This window comes from Bombus affinis, chromosome 5 (genome assembly GCF_024516045.1).
Source record: "Bombus affinis isolate iyBomAffi1 chromosome 5, iyBomAffi1.2, whole genome shotgun sequence".
Lineage (NCBI taxonomy): Eukaryota > Metazoa > Arthropoda > Insecta > Hymenoptera > Apidae > Bombus > Bombus affinis.
The window spans coordinates 17,664,754-17,678,122 of record NC_066348.1 but is presented as its reverse complement, the minus strand read 5'-3'; the positions used below and the strand labels follow the sequence as shown (position 1 = coordinate 17,678,122).

Below are 13,369 nucleotides of genomic sequence, written 5' to 3'. Positions count from 1 at the left end.
CCCGAGTGTCGCGGATTGTCGTTGCAGTTGCAAGTGCAACGGGAACACATGCTTTTCTAATGGAAGTGCCAGCTGCAGCGATACAATTTGCGTTTCACGCAGGCCAATATCATTCGGTTTAATTTCTTCGTTTAATTATTTCATTATTTATTTAATGGGATCGTTAGTCCGTTTGCATCGCGTATATTCGCGTGCAAAAGCCTACGACGTAACGTTGCTCTTATCGTAATTTATTCTAATTTATCAACAGCTTATAAACTTAAATGTTTCCTCTATTTTCAAAAGTTTGTTCCATTTTCTGTTGGCATCGTGTAAATATTCATCGTGTAAACTCGTATCCCACTCGTTATACAATTTTGTGAAAAGAATTTGTGAAATAACAGGATGTCGGAGAACGTGTAGAATGGAAAAACTACTCTAACAGATTTTAATTATTCGTAATTTATCCGTCGTCGATGTGCAACCACTTTTAAACAACGTATTCATTGCGAAAATTATAAAATTCGTGATATGTCTGGCGCACACGCGGTTCCGAATATGTAGAAATTTCAAGAGAGCTTTTCGCGTAATCCGAAGAGAGGTTCGGAAGGATGAATCTAGCGAAACGAAGTCACGCCAAGAATTAATTATTCGAAATGAACGGCATTCGCCGATGGCGGGTCCATTAAAAGCAGGAAATTGTTCGGGGCTTAACGTCCCGTTTACGGCGGGTATATTTTGACCGTTTCTCCATCTACCAAATCGACGGTAAAACACGAGTCGCGTACTGGTTCTTGGGGCTATCTGTTACGATTGGCCAGCGTAATTGACAGCATAACCGTCCATAAATTATTTTCTAGCGCATCCCTGTTTTTTATCCTTCGAATGCGCGATCGTTACTGCGTAATGTCGTTGCATGAATATAATTAACAACGTGTTAGCGACTGTTCCTTCTTCCTGCGTGCAATTATCCTCGTGCAACCTATTTCGCGATTAGTTTGCATCACGCTATGGCGAACAAGAGGCGTGCAGCTCGGCTCAAGGAAATCCTGTCCTTTTATGTGTATCGCCTTTTACGTTTCATCTCTTCCTGTAAAACGCGTTGATCTTGTAATTTCAAAAGCCCGAAGAGCTTTTAATCCTTCGTGCAATCGGCTTGTTCGCGAATGGGCCGGCCAAAAAAGAACGCCGAGTGGAGGAGAGCTTGTAAAGCCGATCTTGTCGATATCGCCAACTGTACGTGATTTCCTATGACATGACGGTTTAACGCGATAGAAGGGACGATTGAAAAGCAGATACAATTGAAAGCAGCAAAATTCAATAAAACTGAACTGGTTTAACTCGATTCGCTTAAGTACGCCTGCTATCTGTTAAGCGCGATCGATTTTAGCGTTACAACTGTAGCGACAAATTCTCAATTTTCTTAATTTTCCAATCAACGTCATTCTGAGTGTCACTACCGTTCTGCTACGTGCTCCTTGCGTCCATTCACTGGGTGGGGGTGGGCCGATAGCTGAACTGACGCAAGGTGTTCGATCTTTTGGAAGGGTCGCCATGTTCCTTCGGGTCACAGACTTCGGCAACTCGTACCGTTACATATATCTCCAAATTGCCCTTCGGAAATCTCCAATTCATGGCGCGTCTTCGACTATTGAGTGGGAAAGAAATAAAGATTGTAAAATTCTAAACGCGGTTTACTATCCCCTAATATTCTCAGATCGATCGTTACTCGGAAATAGCTTTCTTCCTCGATCGTGCTACAACCCTTACCTTCCTCTTCGTTCTTTGTATCGTGACTCCGCACGGAATATATTCGCCCTATCTACGTATTATATACTCCTTGTAATCCACTTGCTCTATCGATCAGGATTCTGTCAGAAACAAATTCTGTCATAAGCAACGAGTCAACAGAATGTCTCTTCGAGATTGTTAATCCTGAAAAATCGGTATATACTCGGGTTGACTTGTTTACGCCCTTAAGAGGTATCAGCATCAGGAACACGTTCCGTGGAAAGTTTATGACGTCAGGTTAGATCGAGCTCAGTGGGACGAGTTAAGAGAAGAGTAGTATGTACGTATCTCTCTCGGGAAACTTGTTCGATAATCGAAAGAGTCGCGGTTTTCTCCGACGAGTTATCGCGAGCGAACGCCGAAAGGAATTCGTCGCGATTAATCCGTTCGATGAAACTGCAGTTATAATCCTCGTTAATTCGTAGGCTCCGAGAAATTGGAGCATTCACGAAAGTCCGATATTCTCTGCCTTGCGCGCTAATAGCGAAAAGAACCGACAGACAGCCTTGTGACCTAATTGAATTCCGTCGCGATTATTTAAGCCTTGGACTCGATTATTTTTTCTCCAGTAGATACGGCGTTCTTTTTTTTTCCTCTTTTTGTCATTTCCATTTGCGCGTGCGACTGTATCGATGCGTTGCACTCGATTAACCAAATGCTCTCAAAGTTTCGAACGTTAATCCCTTATTTCCTTTCACTCTGATTTATCTTCGCCGTAAGTTGTGTTTATCGTTGATGTAAGGAGAGCGAGAGTATTTGTTTCCTGTTGGTCATTTAAAACAATAAATAAATAGTATTCAAGCAAACTATTTATTATTTAAATACTATTTAAATCGACTTGAAACTGGATGAAAATATTTTTAAGCAATTTACATCTCTTCGAATCTCTGGAAATCATCGATACACGGTACATATGTAATAGCAACGAAGCGTTGTACGTCGACGGCGATAGAGAATGCCGGGTAAATGCGTGTTGATTTGCACACAGAAAACTACCGACTAAACGCTGAAAGTAACAATTACACGTTGGTTTGTGACGTAGAAAAGTAGAAGTGGAATTTTCTCTTGGAATAATGCCGCGCTCATGAGTGCCGCTGCATAGTTTATGTTTCATAGTAACGAACCATGAAGTAGAATTTGATTATGGGAATGACGCATAATCGCTGAAATAGAAAAGTGAATTTCTCAAATAGAAATTTAAATTACTTTAATAATGAGATGTTTCATCAGATATTTAACATCGACAGGTACAGTTTACGTATTTGGCAGCGAGGAAATGCAAAATATTCGCATAATAAAAGTAATTATTCGAACAATCTACCTATCGCGCTGCTCCCTGAAGGAAGCGATGCTTAATTAAAAATCGATAACATTTTTTTTTCCTTCAATTCGTTTCCGTCTCAAACGAACGAAACGTTGACGCGACAAAGACAAAAATTATATATAAACAGGTATACGATTTTCGATGACTTTTTACGCTTTTCTCGATAGGTATTTACCATTTATTTGTTTTTACTCGAAAACTTTGATTGGCCCTGAAACCCGAAGCAGCAACGAAACATTATTTTGATCAATTCGGTTTTATCTTTTTAGCGTAATCAACTTTTGTTTATGCGATTCTGTGTTCAATGAAACTACTACTACTACTACCACCACCACCGCTACTCTAGGAATTAAAAACAGACGAGCAAAACTGTCAAGACCAGAAACATTAGAGAAAACATAGAATTACTACGTCGTGCGATACAATGCTGAAATTATACCGTCGTTCGTTATTCAGGGTAATTAGAAGGAATTAACTAGAAATTTGTTTTTTGTGAAAGCAAAATTACCAGCGTTCAGCTCGTTTCTCTAACCGCAGCTTTCAGTGGAAGTGGTATCGATAACTCATTTCGCTATGGTTTCACCTGGAACGTTGACAGTTGTCTTTTCTACGTCCTGTTATTTCCATGCTCTGTCGACTACCGATTAATTATACATATCCAATCTGTTTAAATTGCGAACCAGCTTTTAACGTTTTCCACCTATAATGTTACTGTTTTGTACCATATGTCGTCCCCTTGAATCGAATGTCGTTAAATACGGCGTATGATGTCCTGTCACGCCACTTTTTATTAACTAGTCACGCGATTTTCTCTACAACTTCGTTGTATGGAGTAGTCGTTGCCTCTTAAACATACGATTAACCTAGAATTATTCTATTCAAGGAGTTTAACAATCTATTTTTAGCATTTATAGCTACGTTTTGACTAGTATGGACAGCCGAGGGCCTCTCTAGACGAAATTATAAGAGTACCCGTTGTAATTTAACTCGTGACTATGTCGAAGTTTGAAGATTAGAAAGAATTTTAACTGGCCGAGCTAGGAAAATTCTAGTTAAAAGACAAGTTTATCGACGAATCGATGAATTTCTATAAAATAAAATTATATTTTTCGTGATCGGAAGACGCGTGAAATCCGAAATTACATTCTGCGAAAAGATTTATTTATGGGATCTGTAAACGTATGTCGCGGTCAAACAGAGATTCCTGGGCGTCACGATAAAGTTTAGAATATACATAACTATGAATAACGATGGACGATGGACACGTACCAACATAACCATTCGCTCGTCTTTTAGTTACGCGACGTTGAATTTTCTCGCCTCCATACTATCGTCAAAGGATTTATCGACGCGTTGATACGTGTTTCTGATTATTAATTAATGGATGGACCGCGTTAAGCGAAGATACATGGGAAAAAGAGAAGCGGTCCACGGCGAAGAAAGCCGGGCCAAAGAGTCTTGTGAAAGAACGACTCGCCACAGATAAGATCGGCCGGTAACGAACTAGCCAGGTCCAGCGAGCTTCTAACGAGGATCGTACGAAGCAATCTCGATGTCGGGAAGAAACACGCGCGAGGCTGCTCTCCATGGTTACTCCGTTTCGCGTTTTCGACACGAACACGGTCTCGAGAACGAAGAAGCACGAGGACCTCTTACCTGTCCGCCTCGTCTCACTCGTCCTCACTCTCGTCTACTTGATCCTCTTTCGCGTAGCTCTAGTGGCGACGCCAACATGGTACGAGCGAGTTTACCGAATCGTGCATATGAAAAATACGATATATGTGAATCTGTGATATTAGGTAAACTAAAATGGCTGATTTATGGATGAAAAATTGCTAGCGGTTATGCTTCGACGATATATCTGAAACTATATAATTTTTCGAAATAGTCGTTTTCCACGTAAGAAAAGCTTCGAAAACGCGAATATATCAGGTTTAGAGGTAGATAGGGATAAAAGACGATGAAATTGGAATTTATTGCGAGCGGTCTAAAAGTCCCGTAGGAATATCGCGTAATACGTGCATGGGTTATGTGCGATGATAAAAATGCGACGAAAGAGTCGGATACTGCGGAAGGAAAGACGTACGCGTAGTCGGAATGTACGTGACGTCTTGTACGATATTTCGGAGCAATTTTGTAGAATATTTCCTTAGCAACGATCGCGCGCTTCCGTTCTTCTCGGGAACGTTTTAGGCATTTCAGAAATGTATTTAAATTTCTTACGACATCTCCATTTAGCTAGCTAGCGGATGATCCTTCCTAGAGGAATCGTTCGATAAATTTTCTCATTGCAAATGATTAATTTAGTAGAATCCTTTTACGTGAATTGTTATGATATATAAGTTTATCATTTTATTCGTGACCAGTTTGCGAAATGTCAAAAACTTTATTCACTAGGTACCCGCTATCGAAAGATTTCGCGCTAATAATTATATTACTCTCCATTTCATAGAAATATTTTACTCTTCTTTAATTGGTAGCAAATTCAATTTCAACTTCACTTTTAAATATTTTGAATAAACTGTAATTTTTGCATCGTATATTACACGGAATTTGAATATTTCCATGTGCAAATAACTAAACGACATCCTAACAATCTCTAAATCAAAATTCTAGAATGTTACATCGGAACGAATACTATGGATAACGAATTTCAGTCGTGCGTTAGAAAAAATTGTCTTATAATATAGTTTTTAAGCTCGTTTTCCCGAAATATAAAAAACAAGTACCGGTTAGAACGAAAATAACGCGTCGATTTAAGGCAATAACTTTCGTATGCGAGAACGGTGTACAGTATGGTCTGGTATCGGTATCCCGACGCTATTACCGTTTACCGATACAGAACTGTATAATATTTCGCGTTGCGGTCCCTTGTACGTAACGTCCGCAGAGAAATATCTTGGTGTCTTTACGACTACCACGAGCCCACATTACACCATATTGTACATCGTTACACGATGCCTATACTAGTGCAACACCTGCGTCACATGGAAAACTCGGATAGTTCGATCAGAGCAACGTAACTTTGAGGTAGTCTATTCGTGGATCGATTCGGTGGTTATTGGATAATATCGCAGAAACTTTTATTTTACATGGACAACTTACTCCACTCGCCGATCGTCGTCTTCGATTCGAAATGTTCACGTTGTTACGTGTTTCGACCGATCTTTCGCCAAGTCGATGATTAAAAGGGACGTTTAGCCGGATTAAGAATTCCAGACGAATATTACCGTCGAACTTGTGCAAAGAGGTTCCCTGGCGTTTGGCCAGGCATCCAAAAGCCCTTACGCCGCTGCATTCGTCATCGTAATCGTTCGAACACGGCTTCGACTTTTCCACTATCACCAAGCATCGTGCACTGTCTGCCTCGTGTATTCGAGGATTCGTTGCCGTGTCATCCATATGGATGCGACTTGTACGCTTTTTCACGTTCGAGCTGCGTGGAATGGATAACCGTTGCGTCGCGTCGCGCTGATACAAAGACGCTGCGCTAGAAGAAAGAAAAAAGCGAGAATGAGACCCGCTGGGAATCTCATTTATGCGTTCGTCGATCGACCCCTTTGAGGGTCTTGGCGAAAAAGTACACGGCCCAGAATTTCAATACCTGAAAAATACACGCCGAGGAATAAGGAATCTTGACGGAAAAGGAGAGAGCGGAAGGAAAAAAGGTGAACAAGTACGGGAAACCTTTCGCTCGCGATATATATAGATCTGGATGATAGGATGAGATCACGTAGTCACGCGGGGATATGAATATCGTAATAGCTGGTTGAAGGAGCAAAAATCCCCAGGATGTTTGAGACAGGACGGGATAGCGCGGCGCGGTGGCCGGAGAAAAGAACAACCTGGTCTGGACGTATAAAAATGACAACGGTTCGTAATCTGGCGTAACTTTTCCGTACAATGATAAGCAATCTTGGAAGCAGGTTTTCTACCGTGGAACCATATTTATCTGTGTTCCAAAATAGGGTGTTTGGTGCAAGGCAGATTCTATGAATATTTTTGCGTTATTTTCTCTAGATACGGAACTCCCCGTGCAGAACGGTGAATTACAATATAATACATATACATATATGTAGAGGTTGGTAGATTGGTCGGTCTGGATTATTTCTGATATTTCAATGGGAGAAAGGTGACTCTTGCGTTTTGGATCGAGCAGCGATTCCTTGGTAGTTGATAGTTAAAGTTTTGCGAAGATCGTTGGTAAAAATCGTGCGAAGAATATAAACGTGAAATAGGCTTTCGCGACTGTCGTTCATTTTCTCAGTGTGCGATTCAGTTGCATCGATCGTGTATTCCAATCGAAATCTCAGAAAGAAATGGAAGGAAGAAAGCACGGATCGTAAAAAAATTGTGCTTCCAAATGGCTCGGAAAACCTGCATTCGAACCAGCAGCCACGCGCTGCGGCGGTTGTAATCCGCGGTTCGTGTGCGAGCACTCCGCAGCAAGAAACGGTTTTGCCGCGTCTGGAACGTCGAATCGATATTTGTTCAGCCCTCAGCCCGAGACGATGAGCGCGTTCACGATTCACTTCGATTCACAGGGCACTTTGTGTTACTCTTTTGCGACCGGATTAGCGTTGAGCACGCGTTGCCTGTTTTCACTCAACGGTGTTTTTCTTCCAAACCTACCACGGCGCAAAAATTTCTCGGAGCGATTCGATCGGTTTCCGAAGCCTTTTCTTTTCATACGTGTATACTCCTCTAAAAATAGTTTCTTCGATTTGAAATTTCTCAGGGTTAAGTGGTGCTTCGTTCTTTTTGGCAATTGATCTAGACGTACGTACAAGTACGTAATATTTCGATATTTACGTTGAATTTCGATGGTTTAGAATTAATTTTAAATTTTTCCACTCGCGTTACACGATCTTCCATCGTCGATCGTTTTCGTTCCTTCGCTAACCAGCGTGAGAAGCGAATATCGCAGCTGTTGTTTCTCTATGAATCTGCTGGATTAGCAGCTTTATCGGCAAAGCGATCTGTTTGGTATAATATATAAGCGTAGGCGTGTGACCAGGATTCGCGCGATGGTGAATCAGTTGGCTCGTTAACCTTTTATGACATTTCTTTATCTTCGAATCTTCCAGAATACTTGTAACTTTTGTTTATAATAAACATTTCGTCATGGGACATCGGGTACCCGATAGAAATAAAATAGTCACTGGGCGACGCGACAGCTCCTCAGGGACAGGATGATTTCGAAATTAGGTAATTCATTTAGAGGTCTGTCATGGGCACGGCTTCCAGATGACGACGATCGCCTCCTGGCCCTTGCGCGTATTCCAACCTTTGATCGTTCTACGTGACGGCCGTCAAGTTGCGTAACGCAGTCCAAACACGTTTCGAGTAACGAGGTTAAATATGGAATATAATTCGCTAACACGAGCATACGAATTACGAGCTGAAACTATGAGAAAGAGCTTTCGCTCGATTAGATTTGTAATTTCTATTGCAACGTCGTAAGAGTAAATTTGCAAGGTAGACGGAAACTTTTCCTTTGTAATGGAACTTGGCCTCTGAATAGAAATTTCCAACGTATTTCACGCTGTATCGTTGGTGCGCACCTAGCCTAAGGATAATCCTTGGAAGTTGAGACGACGAGTCTCCGGTTGGATTCGCGTCTTCAGCGGACGCGACGTTTCGAATGCACGCGAGAATTATCGATCGTTATCGATCGTTGGCCGCGGGCAGGGATCGCGTCGCGCTTCCTGTTGCCCCGTTGCACCGTTGCGCCGTTGTGCCCCTCCACGGAGATAATAATCGGCACGGCTCCTATTATTCGTATTGTCGCTGGCCGATGCGTTGATTTTATTCTCGCGGCGTGGCCACGATGCCCACCGTCCGAACTCTGGCAACTTTGCTCGTCCGTCACAATCTCCTTTTCTTTTTATTTTTCCAGAGGCTGAATGCTGCGTTGGCGAAGCCGCCGCCGAGGCGTGCTGGGAACCTTGTTACTGCGTCCTCCTCCAGGACGAACAGACCCTCACGGCTTACAGAAGCGAGGATATGGCAGTGAGTAATACACCTTCTCTTTCTTTCCTAATATTCCTTCTATCTTCTTTCGATAGCGAAAAGCCCGCTGCCCAATTCGACCGGATTAGCCAGCCTCCCTCTTCTTTATCGCGATCCATAAGAAGCGGCGCACAAACGCGTTACGTCATTGGCATTGCTAGTATTCGCATACCTATCGCCTGAAATAAGCTTGTTTGTTCTTAAAAACGTATTTGCTATTTTATTATCTTTTAATTTTATTCTACCGCAAATCGTTCTATCATTCGATTACTATTCTGTCTATATATTGATTTTGGCGATCGTAGCCTTACTGCATTTTAACCGTATACACAATGTGTATAGAAATACGTTAAGAGATATTCTCGTGCTACCACATAATTACGATATTTGTACGGTAGTTTACAAATTTTTTATTTATCCTTATGATTTCGATATTCATCTTGTTTCGAGGAGTCAAAATTTAATCAAGTGAATTTAATTAAGTTAATTTTTTAGCAAACAGCGTTGTTTCCAAAGAAAAGAAAAAATCTCACGATTAAAATCGCTTCGATATTAAATCGATGGTTTTTACAATACGTACTAGTACGATTTGTACTGCTTTCGAATTTGCTCGAAACTCGAAACTCGATTCGCAGAATTCGTAGCTCGCCTAATTTGCGAATTATATCTCTGGCCCGAAGCGAATTGTCGAAATAACGGTGGAACGTTGGCGGTCGTAATCCGAAAGTTATACTTACAATTAACGTATTTAGGGGAGGGGGGCGGGGTAGACAACGCGATGGCCGTTCAAAGTTGTTCGAGTATCGACGTTTACTCGCAGAAGTACCGCGTTTTATCGCGTTCACGCATGTCAGCGGTATCGGCTTTACGAAGGGAACGATATCCCAAAAGCGGCCGGCGAGTACATATAGCGAGAGACGATAAACAGACGTCGAGAGGCGTCGAGGAATGAAATAGGACGCTTCTTGGAAGATGACGACTTGTGTGGCCGAGCAGTCATGGCACAAACTGATCGACATTCCGATAAAACAAACGATTCCCCTTCTCGGGATTCGTCTAAGAGCCGAGAAGATATCGCTGGGCGAACGACGCGAACGAAGCGACGCGACGCAACGGTAGGAAGTTAATCGGGTTGAAAGTTGTGTATATCCTGCAGTTTGTAGGTAGCCAGGGGATTTAATGAAAATTTAGTATAGGAAAATTGCGCGCGTAGCGGTCTCTACCGTGTTTCTCCCTTGTCCTGTATCGTGCGCTACGGAAGGAGGTCGAGTTGCGTTTGATCGTACGCTTGGAATGGCAAAGGGATGGCCAGCTTCTAATTCGATCAGCAAGTTTATACACAGCCTGACGTTTGCACAGCCAACCACTTTCGAGACTTCTCTGCTAATCTCCACCAAAATTATGGAAGGCCTGCAACTGAAAGCGGTTGCCGACTATTTACGAATCGAAATTCGTACGTCAACGAGCTTTTAAAAATTCCTCGAGGTTCTCGTTTGAAATTTGTCTTTTTCTTTTTATCAAATCTTGCAACGTTTGCTGTTCAGGAACGTCGAAAGAGAGTGGCGAATATAGGATGGAATCCAACCTTCCAATATTTGTCGACGTTCACGCACCTTGATCGACTGGGAACGAAAGAAAGGAAAACGATATATCTGCGTATATTCTTCCGGACGCGAGTACGTATTTTTAGACGTCGACGTTTACGCTTCCGCTCGCGCGCTCCAGAGAACATCTTCGCGTTAAGCGTTCGCGTTATCGCAGCCACCGCGTTGCAAACGAGACATAGTCCTTTAGGGAGCGAGAAAAAAACCCGATCGAAGTTTCGTTCGGAACTTTTGTCACGAACCGCTCTCTCTTCTCGACGCAGACAAGCGACCGCTTGCATGGAAGCTTGCTCAAGCCAATAACTTTCTGCCAGAGTTACTTCCACTGTCGTCGCTTCTCTTGCGTTTTCTTGTAGCTTACTTTCATCTTTTACCATCTATGCTGCAACTTACGAACTCTGAAGTTCCTTCTCCACCGCACTCAATTGAGCGGTATAACGGTAAACGTTGACTACCTTTCTTCTTCTTCTTGTCCTATCCTATAGCTTTATCTCAAGGTAAAACAGGAGGCGAAAGAAGCCGCGAAGATAGAGGGAAGATAACACGGAAAAATTCTCAAGCATGTATGAATCTGTTCGTTGGCGTATAGTTTCTCGTGGAACGAACGAAGGTAGAAGTCGAGGGACGACGAAAATTTCTCGTTGCGGATCCATTTTGATCGTTGGCGAGGTCACCTAAACGCGTCCCGTATCCGTCGATCTCTTTTTCTCTGTCTCTCAAGGTCCTAAAGTATCGAGCGCGAGAATTCGAGTTATTACACTGCTTGAAACCACGTTGCCTCCGAGATTGGCTAATTTTTTAAATCAGATAGCGAATTTTCTTCGGAGTAATTACTCTTGCGTTGAAGAGTTCCGTGTCCTCCTTCCATTCCTCTCGTTGTTTCACGCAGCAAAATGTTTTTTGGACGTCTTTTATCGAATAGAATGGGAAAATATTCTAGAAAGATAGTTACGATGGTAACTAGTAACGTTGATGTTCCAGTGTTGTAGGATTGCTAGGAAATATTCAAGCGTGTCGGCGAATCGTTTTCAAAATGTAAAGTTTCCGAGTTCTTTTAGTTTCGTTTAACACCTACTTTTACCTTTTCTTCCCTTCTTCGTTTCCTCGTTTCCTCGTTTTTTCTTTTCTTTTGCAGGATGTATCTATCTGTCTGAATCTGGCTGATTGTACCACGATGGTCAGTCAACGCGAGTAAAATGTCAAAATTCAGAGCTTTCGTAAATTTATCGACCTTGGTTACTTTTACGAATCACAAGCAACGTATAGCGTATCGTAGACACGTCCAGAGGTAATAAAATCTCTTCGAAGCAAAGTCGTTGATCCTATCGGAATTATGCCCGTCCCTAACATCCGGATATAACGTTGTTTCTAGTTTATCTACTCAAAACTTCCTTCCAATATGTACAAAAGAGGAACTGTTAAGGTATGGAGAGGATTTGGAGAGAACAAAAGGTTAAACTTTATTTACATATTAATTAAATTTAGCTTTACACGTGGGTTACTCTCTGAAGGGCTAGCAGACGCTCACTCGCTTGTTGTTTTTCTTTCTCGACGGAGACCTGGGCCGTCTTGCGACGCTCGCATACACGCTCTAAGGAAGGGATGCACACACGTGTCTGCTCGCTCTTCCGCTTCCTCGCTCTCACACGTACGATACAAATGTACTATATATTTAACAGTAACGTCGTACGTAACTCGTACGTAATACCGTGAGGATGCCCGTCGTTTTCCACGCTCGATATACATCCGCGCCTCTATCAAATACACTTTTCATTCTAACGTGGTTGACGTTTCTCCCTTTACCTTCGTCAGTGTCCGACTTTCTCGGTCGATTCTTCGAATGTTTCGCGTTTTTTGGCAACTGTTCGCCCCCTATGATCGAGCCGCCCTTGTCATTACTAAATCGAAACCGACGTCGAGACTGTCTTTCACCTTGTCCCAGCTCGCGTGCTTTTCTCCTTCCGTGTAATCACATTCGTGGGGTTCAGGAACACGAGAACCTTCGTTATCCGATGCTGAACTCGCCCTCGAGGAATAGGGTTAACGGCGTACTTTCGTACGTGTGCAGACGCGTGTGTGTTCTTTTCTCCTCTTTCTGCTGTCTGGATCCCTCAAACGGTTCCTCGCATGTCGTACCGAATAGAATTTAGTCAGCAAGTAGAGAAAGCCTGTGCACGATCAGCCTAGTACCGTTGTGCTTACGAACACGGCCGTTCCATTTTCTATCAATTAGGTTCCATCGAAACTGATGATTTTTAGATTTTTGTAATAGTCGCGAGTTAATGGTCTCGCCTGTTCTTAATCGTACCGTTACTACGCTTTATGAATTTCTCAGCGGATGTCATTCCTGTAACTGGTATTTATCTCATATGGGAGATCTCTTCGGTTTAGCAATTTCGGTATAGTTACAGCTTTGTTGGGAATTTTTCTAGGTTCCACTATGTAAACGATCTTACCGCAACGTCTAATTTGTATTGAAATTTATAAATTTTGCACGAATATTATACCACGCAGAAAAAGACGTTATGAAATCCGTAACTTTGATCTTGGGTAGCTTAAAGTTATTACAAAATTTGTCTTACTCCTGAACAAAAAAATGTCATTTATCGTTTTCTGCCGAATATTTCGCGTATAGGTTTCTTAAATTAAATTATATGAC

General features: G+C 42.2%; 1 protein-coding gene across 17 annotated transcripts in view; it reads left to right on the top strand.

Annotated features, from left to right (window-relative positions):
• LOC126916263 (ras GTPase-activating protein raskol) overlaps positions 1–13,369 on the top strand; it is a 251,021-nt gene that overhangs the window by 86,201 nt on the left and 151,451 nt on the right. For 16 of the 17 annotated variants that reach the window (XM_050721854.1, XM_050721864.1, XM_050721861.1 and 13 more), the window contains one exon: positions 8,994–9,106. The exons of the other annotated variant lie outside the window; for it this stretch is intronic. In XM_050721854.1, the coding sequence (XP_050577811.1) occupies positions 8,994–9,106 (113 nt within the window). The remainder of the gene's footprint in view (positions 1–8,993; positions 9,107–13,369) is intronic. 17 annotated transcript variants of the gene reach the window in all.